General features: G+C 39.0%; 1 protein-coding gene across 1 annotated transcript in view; it reads left to right on the top strand.

Annotated features, from left to right (window-relative positions):
- The window catches only part of LOC103802787 (integrin alpha-9-like), a gene marked incomplete at its 5' end in the record, with an annotated part of 85,440 nt that overhangs the window by 46,212 nt on the left and 17,488 nt on the right, over positions 1-21,740 (top strand). Inside the window, 4 exons of the mRNA XM_009075312.1 lie at positions 765-872; positions 15,784-15,909; positions 16,509-16,628; positions 17,961-18,062. Of these exons, the coding sequence (XP_009073560.1) occupies positions 765-872; positions 15,784-15,909; positions 16,509-16,628; positions 17,961-18,062 (456 nt within the window). The remainder of the gene's footprint in view (positions 1-764; positions 873-15,783; positions 15,910-16,508; positions 16,629-17,960; positions 18,063-21,740) is intronic.

Here is a 21,740-nt window from a genome sequence, read left to right as displayed (position 1 = left end):
ATTTATGTTGTTAGAAAGAACCAGGACATATTTTTTCCTATTTAAAAAAATGTAGATACAAATGAAAACTTATTTTCATAGAAATTTTTCCATGGATTATTTCTCTTCAGCAAAAAAAACATAGATTTTTGAATTTTCACTGTATACATTTCAATGGTGGACTTGAAATTGTTTGAGTTTTTTGTTGAAATCTGGTGGTGGGAGGAGGATGGGAGTGGTAGAAGGTTAACGTTTTCCACGAAGAGTTTCATTGGAAACTCCAGAACTTGAGTGGAAGTTGTTGTATTTTCTGGCAACTCACTCAGCAAACCCACAGTCTGGTAGTCACAATCACCGTTTGGCTTCTGTTCCATTAGGAAAACATATGCAAAATATAATGTGGTGGTTACCAGGTGGAAATGAGAATGTTAACTGAGACAGCAACATTTCTTGCAGTCTTCCAGAGTGTATTACCAGAACACTCAGAGTACTAGCAGTGTCTCTGTATATAAGGTAGAAGACTTATACTGTTTTTATTGATGACTGCTAATTATCTTGCAAAATTGCTTCTCATTCGATATATGAACTAAGCCTAAAGACAATTAGGTAGACTAATCCTTTGACTTTGTGCTGACACAAAAGAAGTCTTAGTCTGAAGATATTGAAAAAGCTGAATAGTACTTGAATTTATTTGAATTTACCTATACTCCCTGGTTTTACAGTGGTTTCCCATTTATCAGAAGTCATATATGTAATTTGATTTGTTTTCATTTATTCTCTTACAGGTTTACAATGCTGGACCAAGCACTCTCCCTGGAGCTTTTCTTGACATTTCATTTCCAAACCGCCTCTCTGCCACTGGAGCTGAAATATTTCATGTTCAGCAGATGATGGTGAGTACATTATCATGTGTTCTGAGCCTGCAGAGGCACTGAGAGCTATTGATGACTGAAACAAAAAGCATCCACCAGAACTAGATGAGTCAGTTCTATTTTAGACAGTCTAAGATTCTTTGTATCTGTGGCCAGATCATAAGTAGCTGAGTCCATCCAGCTGTTCCTCACCTAGGGCAAATAACTAGTTGCATGTTCCTGGCCTCCTACAATGCTGTGTAAAACTAATTCAGGCTAATGCTGAAGGGAATATGGAGAACACTTGCCAGAGTCTTACCTCCAAAGACTGAGTCCCAATCAGTCCTTCCTGACTGAAGGACAATTAAATAGTGTATGTAATATCAACAGGATGTGTTACCAAGCTGACTCAAGTTCTCTGTTTTGTTTCTGTGGTTATCTGCAAAAACACTAGCTAGATCTGAATACATTTTCAATATCTGTTTTTCTTTTCTCTGTGTTATAATTTGCTCTTTTTGAGTGTTCTTTTAACAAATGTAAGTAACAGAGAAAGGTCTTCTTTCGACACAAAGTTTTTCAAAAGGTGGCTTTGTGACAACTTCAAAGAAATTCAACATAAATTGTGGTAAAGGAGACACATTCTTAGATTTCATTTCTAATATTTATTTATTACTTTCAAAGCTTTTGTTAAGCCACTAAAATACCATCATTTGTACTGTGGTGAACAAGGGAGGGAAACCTCACTACTGAGGCAAATTTATTGCTGAAATTCAGAGTAATCTGCCTTTGTGAGATGAAACCAACTCTTTGGGCTAATTGAAAAGAAGTGTTATACTTTCTTGTTGTTAGCTAGTTTTCTAGCATTTTGGCTGAAAAGTATTGCCATCCCTAATTTGTAGGTAACGGTGTCACTGAGTATGTGTAAATATAGATCCAAAAGATCTTTATAAGCAGGTTTCTGAGATTTATGCTGTTGGAAGAAAAATATAGGTACAGCTTACAGATGGGCACTAAAGACAGAATGACTGAGAAACAGATTGGGATATTGTATGAAGCAATTGTAGTGTATATACTGGGTCAGTTCTCCAACTGGACTGAATTAATTCTCCAGCATATGTCTCATTTTCCATGGCATTGCATTTTAATGTTTTATTTAGTCCAGCCTTATATGCAGAATATCACCTTTCCTTTGACACATAGCCTGTCAAAGGATTGTGACCTGTTTCCTTGTCCGTTCCCCTGGTCTCTGTATGCTGTGGGAGAGGGTGTGTTCACAGCAGCAAGAGAGAGGAGTTTTCTTAACACGTTTTGTCTCCCTACATGTTGGTATCTGATCTAAAGTCAGTCATCCTATATGTTCTTATACAGGCAAGAAAGAGAAATAGAAAACTCAGCCCATCTTACTTAGGGTGTCATAAATTACTTCTAGGCATTATTTGTTTCTCTGTGCTGACTATTCCAGAAATCAGGGCAAATTGTCCTAGACAAGACCCTTGTTTGGCACAGTTTAATTAGGTGAGGTGTACACTACATACGAAATGGGGAAGGGCAGCTTTCCAGGCATAGGTGTCATTGTTTGTACACAAATTATCTTAAATTGATGGGATGAACTATATGGTTTTACATAGCTGTTAGAAAAACAAGGTACACCCCTTAAGTCTTGCACTTAACTTGGTTTTCATTGCTTTTGTACATCTGAAGCCTTACTAAAAGGAGGTCTGCTGAGTGGTGTGGTTTGGAGCACTGTGCTAATAAATGCTTGCAGGGTTTGTATTGCTTTTTCCCAACAACAGGTTACATTTCCCCCAACATTCTTTGACTGAATTCTACTTCGAAGTTTGTCTTTGTAGAAATGTCAAACTGCTGTTGTGAGACCTCTTTGCATTGCAGGCTGAAGGGTGGTAGTATGAAGGAGGTTTTTATGAGAGATGCCTGATAACACTGGCATACCCTAGGTCCTTTTGGCCACTGAGTTTGTATATATGGTCGGTGGAAGTTTACTTTATGACTTTCTAAACACCTCTGATATGTTGATAAATGTTACCCAAGCAAATCCTGTCTGGGATAGTGGTTATCCCTGCTTTACAGATAAATGTTCAAAACACCAAGTGGTTTGCCTGAGGTCACACGAGATTTTTGTCAGAGCCAGGCACTGAACCCATGTACCTCAAGTCCTACTATTGTTACAAAGAAACCATCCCACTTTCTTTCGTACTGCACCTCTCCCACTGAGTCTTTATTGACTAAAAATGGGACTAAAATCATGGAGCTTTTCATCTTTTCATAGATGAAATAAAATTAAACAAACCCTAAAACAGATGAAGTTTGGAAAATTGTTTAGAACAACTGGTTTTCAAGAGAATTTTTGTAAGCATAGTTATTAATTGTTTCAAGCTTTGGCTTATTTTGAGCCATCAAGAATCTAGACTGCAGTAAAGGGCAGACAGTGCAGGTGTTTCTGTAATTATACTTTTATGCCTATAATCCAGTCATTCAAGCTGTCAGTGTTGACAGAACTTTCAGATTATCTGTCATTAATACAAAGGATTAGGAATTGCCATTTATCTGTAACTGACACTTGGTACAGCATTTGGGATTTGATTACACAATTGTTTTTATTTTAAATCTAATAGTTCTATTGCTGCTTCTCTGATACACAGTAAGGCAGTGAAATCTATGGGTGAAAACGCATAGTAAAAGCACTAGAGTTTCTGTCTCAAATACACATATACCACACAAGATAGTGCCAGGAGCCAATTCCTTCATATTCATAGATTCATAGAATATCCTGAGTTAGAAGGGACCCACCCTAAATCACCTGACACAGCTACATGCCATTCCCTCAGGTCCTGTCACTGGTCCCCAGTGAGCAGAAATTGGTTTTACATAGTAAATACTCAAATTCTGCAGTGGTAAATCATATTTTGGAACAGATAAGGCAAATTAGTACTTGTTTGTTTTTAGGGATTTTTTGTATTTGCTTTCTTGCTGAGGTTTCAAGCCAGGTTAAAAGCATAATAAATACCTCAAGTTGTTAGTAAAAGTGTTATGATAGAATAGTATAGATGATGGCACAGAAGAGCTTCACTCAATCAGAGAAATTGCTCTTAACACTAATGTATCTTTTCACTTTTCAAGCCATTGATTATCTATTCTTCCACAAAGGAAAGCAGTGCTCATTATACTTGTGTGTGTTTTGGTTTTGAACCAAAAGATCAGTAATTTCATTTGGGTATCCAGCTAATTTGGAGAGTAAGGGAAGCACTACTTGACTTGCCAGCCAAGGAGCTGCTTTCTGGGGCCTCCAAAAGAATTTTGACAGTGGGAGTTCCTACCAAATTAACCATGGTATTTCCTGAAGGTGTTCATAATTTAGCAATGTGTCTGGGCTTACTCTGGTGCATGCTTTATGGAACTAGATCAGATTATTGCCTTCCTATTAATTTTATTTCCAGTCAAGGTAAATGCAATTATGAGGAACAAGGGACTAACAGCTGGAAACTCAGTTTGTCTGTTTGAACTGGAAGCCAACTGCATTTTGGGTAGACTAGCTCTTCCCTCTGCAGGTATCAAGCAGAGCCTGTTTAAGTGAATCAATACCAAGCCTATAAAAAACTGTATTGATCATCAGTGAGACAAGATTCTTGTTGAAAAGTAAGGTGCATAGGTTGCAAGACAGTCTCTTCAAGCAGTTTGCAATCTAAGCAATGAAATAAAAGGGAATTTTGAAGAAAGTGGAAGAGGGAAAGAAAGAACCTTCTCAATATTTTTGATGAAAAGCTCCATCCCTGCATGTGACTCTTGATGTCTAAGTCTAGTAATTACTGTTTTAGTAATTGCTACCAATAGAATATCTTTAAATTACTATGTTCTCTTGTTCTTGTAATTAATGGAGAGAGAAACATAGAAGCAGCTCTAGAGAATCACTTGCCAGTCTCCACTGACAATACAAAAGCCATCTGGTTTCTCTGAGTTTCCCTAGATATCTAAGCTTAGGCCTTGAAAATTGTCTCCAGAAAGTGAAAAATGGGTTAAAAAATGGGCTAAGTATCAGTAAGATTTTGAAAAGTAAATAAAGGCTGAATGAATTAACAGTATGGAGTAATTGAAGATAATTCCTTTTACAGGTTGCCTTTTAAGTTAATGGCTGCCTGAGCATGGGACTGTAGGAAAACTTGTCATGTTCAATAAGAAAAACAGTAGAAATGAACATTAATCTCTTCCTGTGAATGTTGAAATAGAAAAAGTAAAATGGAGCCAGTCCCAGAGCCACAAGTCTTTCCAGGATGATGACAGGTTACATTTTTAAGGCCAGTTTTGTATAGCACTCACCTACTTTTTCTTCCTGGCATTTACACAGCTATGTCTGTAAGCAGCAGAAGTTATAGAGGCTCGCTGTCTTGTTCCATGAAAGGTCCCAGGCTGCTTGAAGAAATCTTTGTCATTTTAAAACCTTAAATGTAATTTCTGCTTATTATCTGTAGGTTTGATCTTCCAGCATAAGAACAAGATGCTTTGGCTACTGCACTGCTGGTGTTTAGAACCTGAAACTAAGCAAAGGACTGTCAAAGCTCTAAAAAGTGCTGGTAGTGCATGCATGTTCCTTTAGGCATATGTTGAGATTGTCAAGCTCACTATTGCATGCTCCACGTAGACAAGCGAACCTGTATATCATTATCATTATGTGGAAAACCTCTTGTTTGTTGGCATATAGTTCAAAATTAGTTAATATCTGTTGATGTTTCAGGTCTTGTCTCTGAAAACATATATAGAGAGTCGCAGCATGTGAAGATAGAAATATTTGCTGCTAGTACTTTATATAGCCAATTTTTTTTCAAGCAGCAATTTATGCTGCTACTAGTTGCCACATTTGACAGAAGGATTGTATAGGGACATTTTGCACTTAGAGCAAGATTTATTTGAGCCCTTTGTATTAGTCATCCCATTTGTAGTCACTTAATTTCAGTGATTGTTATACACACACTGACATACACATACTTGGACACTGTCTTTAAAGGCATAGCTAGATTGCTGGAGGAAATTATTCATTCCAGGGAGCGTATTGTATAGAAATTTGTACAGAAACTTTCTGACCTTCCTGCCTGTTTCACTATACTTTCTTCTTTAAATGATTGTTCCAAAATACTATTGTTTAGGCAGCTGGAGGTGTTCCCCTAACCCCACTGTAGTGCAGCTACACTCTAGCAACTCATCTGGCTTTGTCTAGAAGTCATGTCACTTGGAGGAGAAACTGGTACATCTGCTGAGTCCTGGGATGGCTGTGAGGGCAGGCAGGAGCATACACCATGGTCCAGCATGGCACAGTTGCCTTTACACATGGGGAGCAAAACCCCAGAGCAGCAGAGCAGAAAGAGCTCTCATAAACATTTTCCTTATGTCAGCATAATGAACTGAAGCTCTTTCTGTGAAGAGGAACTTTGCTCTCATTTAGGTTTCCATTGTTCTACAGGAAAATGTGCCCCACCATAAAATTATGCTCTTTCCTGACCTTAAAATAAATCCAAACTGGAAAAAAAAAACATGGCATTTTTGCTTTACAGGAGCCATCTGAATCACTATACAAAAGCCATGCCGTGGTCAGAGTTCATGGCATTTACAGTTTCCAAAATAGTCTTTTCGTGCATTGCTGGATACATCCTTGAGGATACAGCAAAACTACTTAACATGGCAGAAAGTTTTCTGTGACTTTCTAGTTTGAATTTCAGGTGAAACCAGATTGGAACAAATTTTCTGACTTTTCACCAAATCATCCAGCAATGGGAGTGGTGTGGTATTTGTATAAGTAGTCAATTTTGCTGAAAATTCTAAAGAAGATGTATTTGGAAAATGCATTTTGAGTGTAGAGAAATAATTGCCTCTCAAGAAAAACTAGTAAAATAAAAATCAAGGCCATTGAAACATGGGAAAAAACCCACCGTGATCTATGTATTAAATCAGACACTTGATGTGTTCACTTGTAGCATGCTCACAATTAGAAAAATTTGTCATATTGCTTAGTTATTGAAATTTTCCAACACTCTCCTCCAAAAAGTCATGGCTTGTGAATATGATGTGGTAGTTTGATTAATATTTTTGATCAGCTGAAAGCATTACTACTTTTTGAACTGCCCGTATCTCCCATTTTCTTGGCTGATTTGTCTTTTCATAAAAGTGAATTTCAGATAAAGAAAGAAGCCTTATGAAGTATAATGGGTATATACACTATCTATTATCTGATTGATGAAGGAAGCAGGAGGTTTGGTAGACACCAAATCAGGAGTAATCATATCATAATCTGAAGTTTTGCTAAGTATGGAATATATATATATATTAGTTTTTTTGCTAAGCTTCCCAGCCCAAGAAGGAAGCCCCTCCTGGTAAAGAACTGCTGAATGAAAAGCGAGTCTAGAAATGGTTTTTTAATATTTTATTTTGTTTCTTTTTGAAGGAGTGTAAGTATTCCTTTCACCATTTTCACAATGGTGAAGCTGTTCAGCCAAAAACAATGAAGAAGGAAATTCAGGAAAGAATGGAATGGTTCATTTTTTTAAGACACAGTCCTCTTTTAAATCCTGATTCTTAAACTAGCCTTTTTCTTCTAAACTAGTGTTCAAGATTTGTGTTCTAAACAAAGGAAGCAAAAACAAGGAAGAGTTAAAAACAATGGTGTCTGTGTGTATAAACTCTACCTCTCATTTTATTGGAAGAAGGGATTTCTTCCCTGTTCATGTATCAGAGTGGAAATAAGTGGGTTTTGTTGGATTTCTCTTCTGGCTTTGAAAGTACATCATTCCAGTCTTGTGCAAGCTACCAGGTGGTACCAAAAGTATCAATAAGCCATTTCATGGGGGAATGAGAACTGTGAGGGTATTTTGGAAACAGGACATCTGCTAAACTTAAAATACCTCGTCCACCCTCCAAGAGGTTTTTTTTTAATGAAGATGACCAATTTAACCTTCAAGTGTCTACAGTAGATAAGCAAAATCATCCTCTTGGACGTCCTACCTTCTCTCCACTGCCTCTGACGAAAGCTTAGATCTTAAATACCTCTCTGATACATTCAAACATCTGCTTTAGTGAAATATCCCACCAGAGCTGTTTGAATTCTGCAAGGAATGTACTTACCTGCACCATCTTCAGAGCTCTTCATCCTAACATCTACACAGTCCGTAAGGAAAGTCCAACAATTAGGTAAAGAACAAACATGAGCTTAATTGTGTTTTATGCACTATAGATGAAGCTGCAGAAGGGGATGTGCTAGAGACAGGTAGAACCTAGCTAAGGAGCATAGAACCCCAAGTGATCTCGGGGGCCTTTTAAATGGAGACATACCCTGAGAACTGTTTGTTGCCTCATATGTTGGTTGAGCATTTTGCAGTTTATCCCAGGGAGAGGAAACTGATTTTCTCTGGGATTTCCCCTGTTAGAGGCTGATAAATAAGGAGCATGTGAATGTTAGTGGTAAACTGGTTTCTGTGTAAGGTGATGTTCATTCATTCTTAGGCCTGTACCTTCTGTGGACCTCACAGTTAAATCATACAAGTGGTCAGTCTTTCTTCTCACTGTGTACATGAGGCAGTGCCCTCTGGCTGGGAAAGAAGCTGCTGTCTTGTAAATCAGGAACTTTATACGAGCAGATCTTTGCTTTTGTCACTAAACTAGGTAGGCAGCACTAGTTCATGAGAGTAATACTTCTGGGAATTGCTGCTAAGTACATGCAAAGTGGTTGGAGGGCCAAGACCAGGCAAATGTTACAAGATTATGCTGATCGAACCTGTTTAACAGGTTATTTAATTTAAGCTGTAGACTAACTACATCAGAAAAACATCTAAAGGCATTGTAGGCAGGTTAGCATAGATTTATGCATCTGGTGTTCTCCTCTCATCTGGAGAAGCAGGAGTCAGAGCTATGGTGTACCCCTCTAAGCCAATTTAATGCTTTAACATCTCCTGTTTGCTGTTTAAATCTTGCCTCTCTTCATGGCTGTGTAAGTTTACATACTGGATTTGTGGGCTACTGATTTTCCTTGCCATCATTGCTGTTTTTAGTTGAAATCAAGGGTTGTATAAAATGGGTTAATTTTTAAAGTTAATTTCTGTTGTTTCAGTGGCCTTTAAATTTATTGCCAGAATCAACAAAACTGCTCTGATTGAAACAAATTTCTTTATCTGAATATTAAACATTTTTGGCATATGGAGCGAGTAGTCAGATAACATGTTTACATAAGTTATTTGTCTACTGTTGAAAGTCCAACCTTATTTGGAATTTCTTTTCAGTACCCTCTTTTTTATCAGTATGACATGTTAGATTAACCTATCTTCTCTGTTCACCTAATGAAGGGAAAATCAGTATCTTTGAATCAGAAAACACATATGCATTTTTTCCCTAATATTAGGATGAATGTGCTGTGGTTAGCAACACAGACACAGAGGTGCAGCTGCTATTTATTTTTCAAGTATGAAAACTTGAACCACTCATTAGTTATTCATAAATAAATAAAGCAGTTTTAAAAAACCACCAAAAATGTACAGGAAGGGAAAAATATGTAAAAACTATCTGGCAGCAATTTCTAGACTACAGTCAAACTGTCCTTTGGAGCCAGCATACCCCAGGGCTGATGAGAAAGGCATCCATTTCAGAGTTGAACAATGTTAACAATTCTGTGAAATGACTGGCCTGTGTTCAGCACTTGAGTGTGTTTCCTGCAAGTGAAGTTGCTGTTCCAAATATCTTGTGTCTCATGACGTTTTCCTTGAACTTGCACATGCACTTTTTCTGAGGTCGAATGTGGGTTTGGTTCTATCACATGTACTCACGGCTGGATTCCAACTTCACATTTGCTTTGTATCAGCTTAATTCTGCTGGCTTCCAGGCTGTCACTAATAAGTAGTGATGATTTAGCTCAAGAGGAGAATAAAGCTTACTGGAAGAGCCTAGAAACCTTTAGTTTAAATACCATAATGAATTCTTTTGCATTAGTGAAAGTCCAGTGTTGTCTATAAGGAATGAGCTGAAGATACACATTTGCTCACCTGCATATCTTGTAAAATATCTATCATTAAACATGGGAATAGCCCTTGGCTTCTTATGTGGAGCAATGCAGTGGAGAGATTGTACTTAGTGCTTTAGTGGAAGCAACAGCTAGTTTTCTGTCTGATCTTCTGTCTCATTCTTCCAAGAGTCTCCTATCACTTGCACATACTTAACCCCATGCCAACTGCTAATATCCACTTCTTGTGCTTGGTCCTCAACTGACCTGTCCGGCCCCCTGTTTGGAAATTGTATTTCATTTCCCTCTCCCAGGTTGTCATCATGTGCAAGATACAGGTCTCTAAAAAAATGGAAGGCCTTGCCTTTGATGCATGTTGGTGGGTTGAGGTTAAATCTGGACAGGCCCACTGTCTTTCAGTCCACCTGTGAAGTTTTATGTTACAGGTAGTGTGGCCTGAACCCTTCAACCGTTTACTAACAATCCCCAACAATTTCTGAAAGGACCCAAAGTCTTGTTAGAGATTTTCACGTTCTGAGAGTAGCTAGAAATGAGGAGGAATGATGTTGTGAGTACTCTGAAGGTGGGGGACAGAGCTGATAGTAGAAGGTCAATGTGCTGAGGCAGCATGTGTGTTATTCTTCCTAGGAACTCCAGCCACCTGCTGAGGTGATCTGGCTTCTTGGTGAGAAGTGTTTCATTGCTTCATGGGTTATCCTCTGTGTTTCCAGGGGAATGTGTGGTGATCTTTGCCTTGTTGGAGTGACAAGCCAAGCCCAAGTATTCTCATCAATCCCTACACATGCAGGGAAAGTCAGAGAGAATGATCCCTGTGTTGAATAAATTCAACATGCTATTCCCATACAGCCGTATTAAACGTCCTGCAGTTTTTATTAGGATGTAATATGTGTGGAGTGTACATGATATACTTTGCATACGACTGTTTCACTCTGAAATATCCTCCTGCCACTTTTTCTCAAGAGTGATGTAATCTTATATGACTAAAAAACATTGCTGCTTTATAGGTTTGCCCCTGCTCTGTAAGACAAAATCAGACAGATTCAAATATTCCGAATCCACTAAAGTCGTGCTGTGGTAATTTCTTCCTTGCTGCAGATAGAGCATTTTTAAGCATGCATTCTCCAGTGGTTGCATCTTGTCTCTGAGAAGCTTAGTGGTTTGTGCTGGCAACAAAAAGTTGGCAGAGTAAGCCATTGTATAGGCTGGCTTATTTAAATGTCTCTCAAGCATGTTTATAGGCTCTTCAAGGGAATAGCAACTTCCAGTCATTAACAAAGCTAGAGACAAACTTGTTTCTTAGTGTGTGGCTATCTATAGAATCATAAAATCATAAAATGGCCTGGGTTGGAATGAGTAGGCAGCATGAGAGATATTCTGCTATTCTGCATGATGATGGATTAGTAATATTATTGGCCTTTGCAGAGTTAGTGTGACATTTAGAGGCCTGTAATGCAAGGTGCCATTTACAGTCTGTGTAGTATAAATATTCTGGCTTATATCTCTTCATGTTTTTGCATGTTGTCTGTATATGCACACGTGTTGCATACAACGAGGGAATACATATATATACATATATATATATATGTTTATGAACGAGTAGTGATTTTCTGTCCCTTAGATTTCAGATATCCACCAAAAACTGCCTGAAAGATGGTGATTTACAAGTGCCACATGTTAGGTGTCTAAGTGAGGCAACCAGCAATAATGTGTTGTTATTGAGAAAAGTTGATGACTATTCTGACCTCCAGTGATGTTCAACAATGTTTCTGATATTTGAGTTCAGGTTGTGCTAGTTTTAATCACTCTGATATTCCACAGTGAGAATATGAGGCAAATTTGTTCGGTTTTTTTATCTTCCTTTAACTTGGGCCTGAGCAGCTTGACAGAAGTATCTTTGAGCTTGAGATAAAAACTAGAAAAAAGCCAATATATGTGATGTGTGTAATGATGTTAGGTGTTTAGCAGTCTGGGATGAGATCTTCCTAGAGAATGGGAACATCCCTACACATGGGCAGCCTGGTAAAAAGAAACTATTGTCAGTAGAAACTTTTGTTCTTGATGTTGGTTTTCATCACATGAAAGTTGAAGACATTCAAGATGATGGAAGCATACTTCATTCTAATAAGAACAAGGACAATGTATATATCAAGTCAAAAATTCTTTGTGAAATGTTTTTATGAAATGTTTCAGTTTCTGTCAGAAAACCACCCCCTTATGAATTTTTCAGCTTAGAATTGAAATTCTGAAAATGTAATTTCTTTACCAAAAATTTTTTTTTAATTAGAAACATTTTCCAGCAGTTGAAGGCGAAGATTGGTAGATAGTAATATTTACTTATGTGTTGCAAAAATTGTATGCTGTTACCCCGAAAAAACTCATGATACACATGGTAGTCTAGACTGAATGTGACAAGGTAGAGTATCATATATGGAGAAAAAGAAAAAAAATACTTTAAGATATTTGAAATTATTTTTATGCTTTTTTTTCTGCAGTGTAAAGCTGTTCAATGAAATATAGTGGGTCAGCCACTCATTTGTGACTGCAGCACATTCAGGCCACAGGGCCATTCTCAAAACAAGTTAGACAAGTGTGTAATATGGACATCAGGTACTCAGGATGTCATGCAGTTAGCCTGATTCACTTTTTCCTTCAGTGTACTTTATATGCTAATAATCCTGTCTACCTGTGTCTGGATACAGATTTTAGGTATGTTACCAATACAGGGGACTTATCTGTATTGCCAGTGCACCAGACTAAAAATTATTTTATTCAGGTCTTAAAAAGAGTAAGTAGCTGCTGGAAAACAGAATGAAACAACCTTCAGCAGAGACAGCTCCAACACAACTCTTTGGAAGTCCCTCTGGGAGGCTGCAGGGCTGCTTCTACTTGGTACTTCTCTTGGGACAGGGTTTTTATTTCTCCATCTGAAGTCATAAAGGATTTAAGAGAAATTCTCTTCTGTCCCTGTTCCCTCTGCCCCAGTTGTGTTGTTTGTTTATGTTAGAAGTTGGATGTTGACATTTCTTTGTGGCTTCTGTATAATCCTTGTACTGAGTACAAGGGCAACACACATCTCTTTCTACATTCTATGCACTGCTCAAAAAAAAATCCTTTCTGCTTTTTCTGTGAGATGTTAGATCCTAGGTCCTGGGAAGATCACTTTGGACTTTGGGGTTAGTCCTTTTCTGTTTATAGGCTGCTGAGACCACATGGAAATTTCAGAAAAGCTCTGATATGCCACATACCTTGAAACTCCGAGTCTTTGACAAAGAGCCTGGCTTCCTACTCCATTTCAAAGGTTCATACACTTCTTGCATATATAAATTGTAAACATTTGCCTATGGAAAGCCCTTAAACTTTGCCAGAAATTTTCTTCTCTGTGTAACAAATCATGAGGTTGATCACAAGAAGAAAAACAGGTGGCTGGGGTGGCATCATGTTTGAACATAAGGCTCACACATGAGGCCAGATCATGATTTGTATTTCAGAGATGCAGTTCAGTCACAGCATAACGTAGTCAAGGAGTTTTGTGCTAAGATTTTATTTAACTGGTTGTTTTCATGCAGCTGAATATTTCATTGAAAGCAAAGTTTATTGAAAAGTTACCATAGTATTTTTCTGGCTGGTTGGCAGAACCATTATACGTGTAAAAAATGAGAATAAGAGATGGTGTGAAATATGTCTAATAAAACAAACAAACCAAAAAACCTGAAAAACCCCACCAAACCAACTGTGGCCAGTCCTTTGGAAAGGATGGATTTCTTTCTACCTCAGCATGATCCACCCATTTCAAAGCTTTTTGCTACTTTTTTACTAGTTTTGTGGCTCTGCTCTTTCCAAGAGTATTTCCAAGAAACTGAATGCTGCTCAGCTGCCTTACATCCTTTCCTCCTTGCTGGTTGTCAGCACACGCTGGTTGATCACAGGTGAATGTGACCTAACTTCTGCCTGGCTGAATTGCCCCAAGTTCTTCAGGCCAAGTAGTAGTCTGCCTTCTGTCTTTGTCTGTAAAACAGGGTATAGGTGACATGCTGGTCTATTCCAGAGCAGAGCAGGTAACAGGAGGTGCTTGGTTCTTGCATGTTTCACTCCAAACATGGACTGAGACACTGAATTTAGTAGCCCACATATGCAGGATTGCTGTCTTGTTGGTAGAGAGAGAAAACGGTATTTCCAAGTTCAGAGCTGGCCCTCTGGAGGTGCCTTTCTTTGTTTCAGTTAAAGTGTTTTAAAAAGGATGCCAATTATCTTTTCAGTTTAAGAAAAGATAATCATTTAGAGGAGAAAGGACCAGATTTATGTGACTTCATGCTGGATAATTCCTTTTAGTCTTGTGAGATACTTCTCTTTGGTTTGTTCTTACATCATATTTTTATACGATGTAGAGCAGGACTATTTGGAGAGTACACCAAAAGCTGGTGTAGTATAGAAGCTCATGCTTTCCTTTCTGTATATCTTGCATGAATCTAATGACATCTATCCAAGTGTCCAGTAATTGAAACTTTCAGGAAGAAAGAGCAAATACTGAATATGTCTTGACTTTTTTCTGTTCTTGATTTAACATAAACCATCTAATTTCCATGTGAAAGATCAGAGAAAATGAATGTCCATGGGCTTTGTGAAACTCTCACCTGCAATAAATAATGCAAACTCATTTCAGATGACCTGGAAAAATGGAGAACATCATAGCCTTAATTTTCATTTGATCCCAATGAAAATGTAAACTGTGGATGTATCTCTTGGGAATGTAAGGAGAGGTTATGTAAAGACAGGATATGAATACATACTTCAAATAACAGATTAAGAAGACCATTGGGTTTTGCTTCTTTTTTGCAATACTTTGGTTAATTCAGATATAGGCAGTTTAATGCCAAATCAGACTCAGAGCATGCAGTAGCTTCATATATATAACAGCTTTTTTAGCCCTTTTTCAAGGGTTTGTGATTTGAATAAGGTACAGGTTTTCATCCTGTCAGAGGATGTGGCCAACAGCAGGATGTGTAAGAATGAGCGTTCGTGATTTGTGGGAAATATCCCTCTCTCTCACTCTTACAGGTTTTAAGGATGGCAGGAGGAGGAATTTGCTGACACTTGGTTGTCACATCTTTTATTAAATTCTGGTATATTAGCAAATGTTCATAAGCTGCAAAAAGTGAGAGCAAGGTTATGTTCACTAAAGATCATTTTATCAAAGCTTGGTACATTTCACTTCCTTCAATCATCCACTTTGCTGGACAAGTGAATAAGCTAATGATACAAAAAGTGAATTTTTGACTATTTCTGCTGAAGCTGAAAAACCAGATTTTGTGTCTAGGTTTGTGCACTTACAAAAAGATTTCATTTATCTCATTAGTTCTGATATAAACAGTGAAACAGCTGAGTTGGCCAAAACACCAAGTAATACAGTTGCAAAAAAGATAATACAAAGGGTAAGACTATCAACTTAAAATGCTATGTGTGATCTATATATTTTGCTGACATTTTTCTCATCTATCTCTCACTCCAGACAGATAGAACACACACCCACATGTGAGCTAGTTTAGATATGTTTGTATCCAGTCAAAGCATTTCCAGAGCATGGTTCATCTGTCTTAATTCAGATATTTTCTTTCAGATTATTTGACTTATTGTGCTTATTTTTCTCTTTTGAGTATGAATGGGAGTCCAGGCAGAATGGCCTACCTGGGGAGGTGGTGGATTCACCATCCCTGAAGGTTTTCAAGATGAGACTGGATGTGGCACTTAGTGCCATGGTCTAGTAACCACAGTAGGGTTGGACTTGATGATTTTTGGGGTCTCTTCCAACCTGGTTGGTTCTGTGATTCTATGATTCTATGATATAGCTCAGATGTAGGTGTATTGTTATAGACAGCTTAATCTAACCTTCTTGTGTAATTCAATTTAATTCAAAATAGTAATTGCAATTTATAATTGTGCTTTCAGGTTGGTCAGGACAAAGGAAGCTGTTCTTTCCACAGAAACCACAGCCCATGTGTTGTCCCTCAGGAGAATGAAAATATTTTCCACACAATATTTGCTTTCTTTGCAAAGTCTGGCAGAAAAGTATTGGTAAGAAATGGTACCACTCGTGGCACACTTGAACACACAGCATATCTTACAAAAGGTTTTGCATGGCTTAGGAGGAAGATCTGAAGCAGATAGTTCACTATAGAGCAACAATTTGGTGCATACAGACCAATACTCATGATATGCTGGGGGGGATATTTAGTAATTGTGACTGTCTGATTTTTACAAGGAAATAGGAAGTTTCAGCAAGTGCAGTGGAAATGGAGTTACCTAACATGGCAGCACACAATCAGTGGCCAGAGCTCTTGCTCCCATGTTCTGTCAAAGGCACATAGGGTCAGTGGGGTGCTGCACCATACTCAGGTGCTTGACCCATGCAGAGGGCCCTACTCCTTCTGGTCACAGGTGCTTGCCTGTGTCAGCAGTTCTATAGAGGACTGAATTTTACCTAGCTTGCTTTTGTGCAGGTATCTGTACCCAGCTGATCTTCAGGTCTTGAAAGCTGTTGGTACGTCAATGCAGGAGTGCTGTATTTTAGCAGTTTACTATGTAACTTAGTTTTCTGGTGTGTTGGCTGTCACACAATTTGTCATTGAATTTTTACCTCCTTTACCTAACAGCTTTTTCCATATTTGCTGTAGGACTGTGAAAGACCAGGCAGGTCCTGCTTAATTATACGCTGCAATTTAAGCTCACTAGCCAAAGCAGAGTCCTGTGATATAAGTATCTACACACTGCTGAATACTGAGATACTCAAGAAGGTAAGTACTTCCCTTGTAAGTTGTCTTAAATACCAATCAATGTGTACCAGTGGACTCAAATCTTGCATTTCTTCTTCTCTTTACTAGTATGTGAAAAAAAAATTATGAGATCAAAGAAAGCAGATCTGTTTATCAACAGTGTGTATGGAGGTGTTAATCCTAGTTCTTACCCAGTACCCATTAATACAGAATAAATTAAGTTCAGAAATTTATACACTGAGAAACAACAAATGAGGCTGCTAATTGTGTGCATGTGGTGTTAAGGCTGGAGACTTCTGGAAAATGAAAAAAAGAGTATATGCATGTAAACTGTGACCAGCTATCTATCATACTTTCTGTTTAAACAGAGGCATGGCAGTTTCTTGTCTTTTTTTACTTCAAATTATTATTATTCAAAGAAGTCATCTGTAAATATTTGTTTTTATTTAAAAACAGGAAACAGGCTAGAGGTTTCAGGTATTTGTTACATAATTATAGAAATGCTGAAGCAATGCTGAAATATGTAAACAAGTAACTCAGTGCACGCAAAATGTGCTTCTGGGAAATTCAGACCTGGGAGTAGCCAGGGTTCATCCCGTCTGTTGGGTCTTTTCCAAGTTGACCCTTAGCAACATTCCTTTCAAAGACATACAGTGTTTACACATGTCTTTGGATCAATATCAACAATGCATGCCATTTACTACTTTTCACCTACCCTTCCCAAGGCGAACAGCATACAAATGACTAACCTGTAAGTTGAAATGGCTTATTATTGAAACATGCCTGTTAAACTGCGCTGTGTATTTTTTTGGAGAAATATATATTAATAAGGGGAAGTGTACAGTGAGTATTTAAGATACTTGCCTTGCAGAGTTTTCAATAATTAAGAGGTTTTCCCCTTGAGATATATTTGAGTTTATCCCAGGTTTTATATAACTTTTTTCTGTTCACTTGAAAAACAAATCAGAACTTTTTTTCATGGTTAATATTGAGCCTCTCTGTTGATTCTTCTGTCTTGCTTTTGTGGTAAATGTGGGAAACATTAACAAACCAAATGCAAATTATATGTTCAAAGTCCAACATACATGATTTTGTTTTAATCTTTAACAATATGCTTAGTTTTATCTGTCTGTTATGAACATAAAATGTATTTTTTCAAAGCAGGGTTTTAACCAGGCTAGTACTTACTTGTCAACCTAGCCTCCACTAAGCATTGCCTAGATGTATTTTTCACATTGGCAAATGTTTGATGGTTTGGGTTTTTTTAGGGGGGAGCATGGGGATTGTTGCTTTTGTTGTTGTTGTTTCTGTTTTGCACCCTTAAACCCAATTCTTCCTCTTTTTACTTCACAGGACAGTTCATCAGTCATCCAGTTTGTCACAAGGTCAAGGGTGCAGGTGGACCCTGACCTCAGAGTTGTGGAGGTGCCCAATGGGAGCCCAGAAGAAAAAGCAGTAAGTGCATAAACCTGATGAGTAAGGTTGTCTTACCCCAGTGGGCTGGAGAATACTGAGAGCTCTATACAAACTGGAATTTGTGGCTAGGCTTGGGCTGGGCCAGCCCACGAGGGTGCCCAGACTTTGGCTAGACTAAGAGTGTTATGAACTGTGGTTCTGTGGTTTTGCTTTCTGTGATAACCATAACCATCACTCACCAAAGTGACCTATGTTATGTGGAACCAGTGGGATCTGTCTTGTACTTACTAAAAATGTAGTACCCTTGTGACATTCATGCAAAAATTAGGTTTAGCTTCCTGGTTGAGGGTTAGCATTTGTTTTAATTCAGATTTTCTTTGAAAACCTAGCAGAGAATTGAAACCCCACCAATGTCTTTTCTCGTGTGCCAGAACAAAATATTTAGGAGTGTTAATGTTATTTTAGGAGCCACAAAAATGGACAAGGTTGTCTAAACTTTCCAAGATTCATTTAACTATTCCATTGTTAGCTGAGCTGCTAAAAATCAAGTATGAGCTGGTACCACATTTTGTGTTGATCTGCATGAGACTGAATTGAAAATTGAAGGGGAAATATGAAAGTTCAAGGTGAATTCACTTTATAGTTTTGGCTGTAAGTAAAACTGTACAAGACCATGTTTACTGGCCAGTCTACTGCAAAAGGAGAAGGTAATGGCTTTGGTTTCCTACTATCAAGTTACGTGTAAAAAGTGGTTAACCAGGAGGTCACACCCAAATTCTTCGTTGTATTTGCCTAGTGAAATTTTAAGTTTCAATTCACAGAATCATAGAATATTCACAGAGCATTCAGAATTGGAAGGTGTCCACGAGGATCATCAAGCCCAACTCTTGGCCCTGCACAGGACATCCCCAAGAATCACACCATGTGCCTGAGGGCATTTTCCAAGCATATCTTGAACTCTTGTCAGGTTTGGTTCTGTTACCACTTCTCTGGGGAGCTGTTCCAGTGCCCAAACACCCTCTGGGTGAAGAGCCTTTTTCTAATATCCAACCTAAACCTACCCTGACACAACTTTAGGCCATTCCTTTGGATCTCGTCACTGGTTGCCAGAGAGAAGAGATCAGTGCTTGCCTCTCTACTTCCCCTCATGAGGAAGTTGTATACAATGATGAGGTCTTCACTCAGTCTCCTCTTCTCCAGGCTGAACAGACCAAGTGACCTCAGCCGCTCCTCATATGGCTTCCCCTCAAGGCCCTTAACCATCTTCGTTGCCCTCCTTTAGACACTCTCTAATAGCTTTATATCTTTCTTATATCATGGTGCCCAAAATTGCATACAATACTCAAGGTGAGGCCAAGCAGGGCTGAGTAGAGCAGGACAATCACCTCTCTTGACTGGCTGGCAATGCCTTCCCTGATGCACCCCAGGACGTGATTGTCCCTCCTGGCTGCTGGGGCTCATATTCAATTTGCCATCAACGAGGATCCTCAGGTCCCTTTCCGCAGCACTACTTTCCAGCATCTCGTTTCCCAGTCTGTACATACATCAAGGGTTGCCCCATCCCAGGTGCAGAATTCAGCACTTGCCCTTCTTAAACTTCATTTGGTTGGTGATTGCCGAGCCCTCTGATTTATCAAAGTCTCTCTGCAGGGCCTCTCTGCCTTCAAGGGAGTTAACAGCTCCTCTCAATTTTGTGTGATCTACAAATTTGCTTAATATCCCTTCAAATCCTACGTTCAATTCATTTATGAAGATGTTGAAGAGTACTGAGCCTAAGATGGAGACCTGTGCAACCCCACTAGAGACCGGTCACTAGCCTGATGTAATCCCATTCATGATAACCCTTTGTGCCCGACCTGTGCTCAACCGAGCCAGTTGCTCGCCCATGATGTGTTTATCCCACTGTATGCTGGACAATTCATCAGGAAGGATAATATGAGAGACTGTATGGCAAGCTTTACTGAAACCTAAAAAGGTTATATCAACTGGCTTCCCTTGATCAACTAGGTGGTTTACCTTGTCATAAAAGGAAGTTAGGTTTGACAAGCAGGACTTTCCCCTCATGAAGCAATGCTGGCTATGACCAATGACTGAGTTGTCCTTCATGTGTTTTTCACTACCTTCCAGAATAATCTTTTCCATACCAGGCACTGGTAAGTGAGACTGACAGGCCTGTAGTTACCAGAGTCATTCTTCTTGCCCTTTTTGAAAACTGGGACAACATTAGCCAGCTTACAGTCAAGTGAGACCTCTCCAGATTCCCAAGACCATTTAAAAATCAAGAGAGACCTTGCAGTGACATCAGCCAACTCCTTAAGTATACTTGGATGAACCCCATCAGACCCCATAGATTTATAAAGATCAAGCTGAAGCAGCAGATCCATCACCATATCAGGGTTAACTGGGAGTTTATCGATCTTGCAGCCATGATCCTCCAGCTCAGGGCATTGGATCCCCATTAGTCCACCATTGGTATGGAAGACAGAGGCAAAGAAAGCATTAAACATCTCTGCCTTGTCTACGTCACTGTTTGAGAGGTGACCATCCTCAGCCAGTAATGGGTTGATGTAATTGCTGCACTGCCTTTTGCCATTAATGTACTTAAATAATGTACTTTATTGTCCCCCACAGTATTGGCCAGCTTCAACTCCAATTGAACTTTGGCCACACAAATTTTCTCCCTGCAGTGACGAACTGCATCTCTGTATTGCTCCCCTGTCACCTGACCTTGCTTCCACTGAACATGCACCTTCCTTTTTTGCCTTACTTTCCAAAGAAGATTCCTGGTCAGCCAAACTGACCTTCTGCTGGATTTACAACATTTAGGAATTGCCTGTTTCTGTGCCCTTAGGAGGTAGTGCTTAAAAAGTGACTAGCACTGATGGACCCCAGCTCCTTCAAAAGTGTTTTCTCGCGGAACTTTACTCACCACTTCTCTGAGCCCCCAAAGTCTGCTCTCTTCATGTCCAGGGTTGAAGTTTTGCTGGCACTCTACCTCCTATCAATAGAGATGTTAAACTCAATTGCTTCCTGGTCACTGTGTCCGAGCCACCCACTGATCACCACTTCACTCACAAGACCCTCTCTATTAACGAGCAACAAATTGAGGGGGGCATGTTTCCTAGTTGGCTCCCTTAGTACCTGCATCATGAGATAGTCATCCAGGTAGTTTAGGAATCCTCTTGTCCTGTTTTTGCGAGCTGTATGGTGTTTCCAGTTAACACCCAGCACATTGAAGTCTCCCATAAGGACAAGGCACATTGATTTAGAGGTGTTACTTAGTTCCTCCAAGAATCATTTATTAGCATCATCACTCGGGCTGGATGGTCTGTAGTAGACTCCCACAATGACATCTGCATTATTTGTTTGTCCCTTAATCTTTATCCAGAGGCTCTCAACTGCACCCTTGCTGACTGCAAGCTCAACACATTCCATCACTTCTGTTATATATAATGCCACTCTCTCCACCTTGCTTTCCCTGCCTGTCTCTCCTGAAGAGCCTGTAACCATCCATCATAGCACTCCAGTCACAGGACTCATCCCACCAGGGTTCACTTATGCCAATGATGTCAAATTTCTGGGACTGGGCCAAAGCGTCAAGCTCCTCTTGTTTGTTCCTCATGCTGTGTGCATTGGTGTAGAGGCATTTCAGGTGTGGTTTGTTATAGCAAATACCTTTTGCATTGTATTGAGCAATCCCATTAGTGCTCACTTTCT

Source organism: Acanthisitta chloris, unplaced genomic scaffold (genome assembly GCF_000695815.1).
Source record: "Acanthisitta chloris isolate BGI_N310 unplaced genomic scaffold, ASM69581v1 scaffold1680, whole genome shotgun sequence".
Lineage (NCBI taxonomy): Eukaryota > Metazoa > Chordata > Aves > Passeriformes > Acanthisittidae > Acanthisitta > Acanthisitta chloris.
Note: the sequence above shows the minus strand (reverse complement) of the source record. Positions and strands in the feature narration are given on the sequence as shown.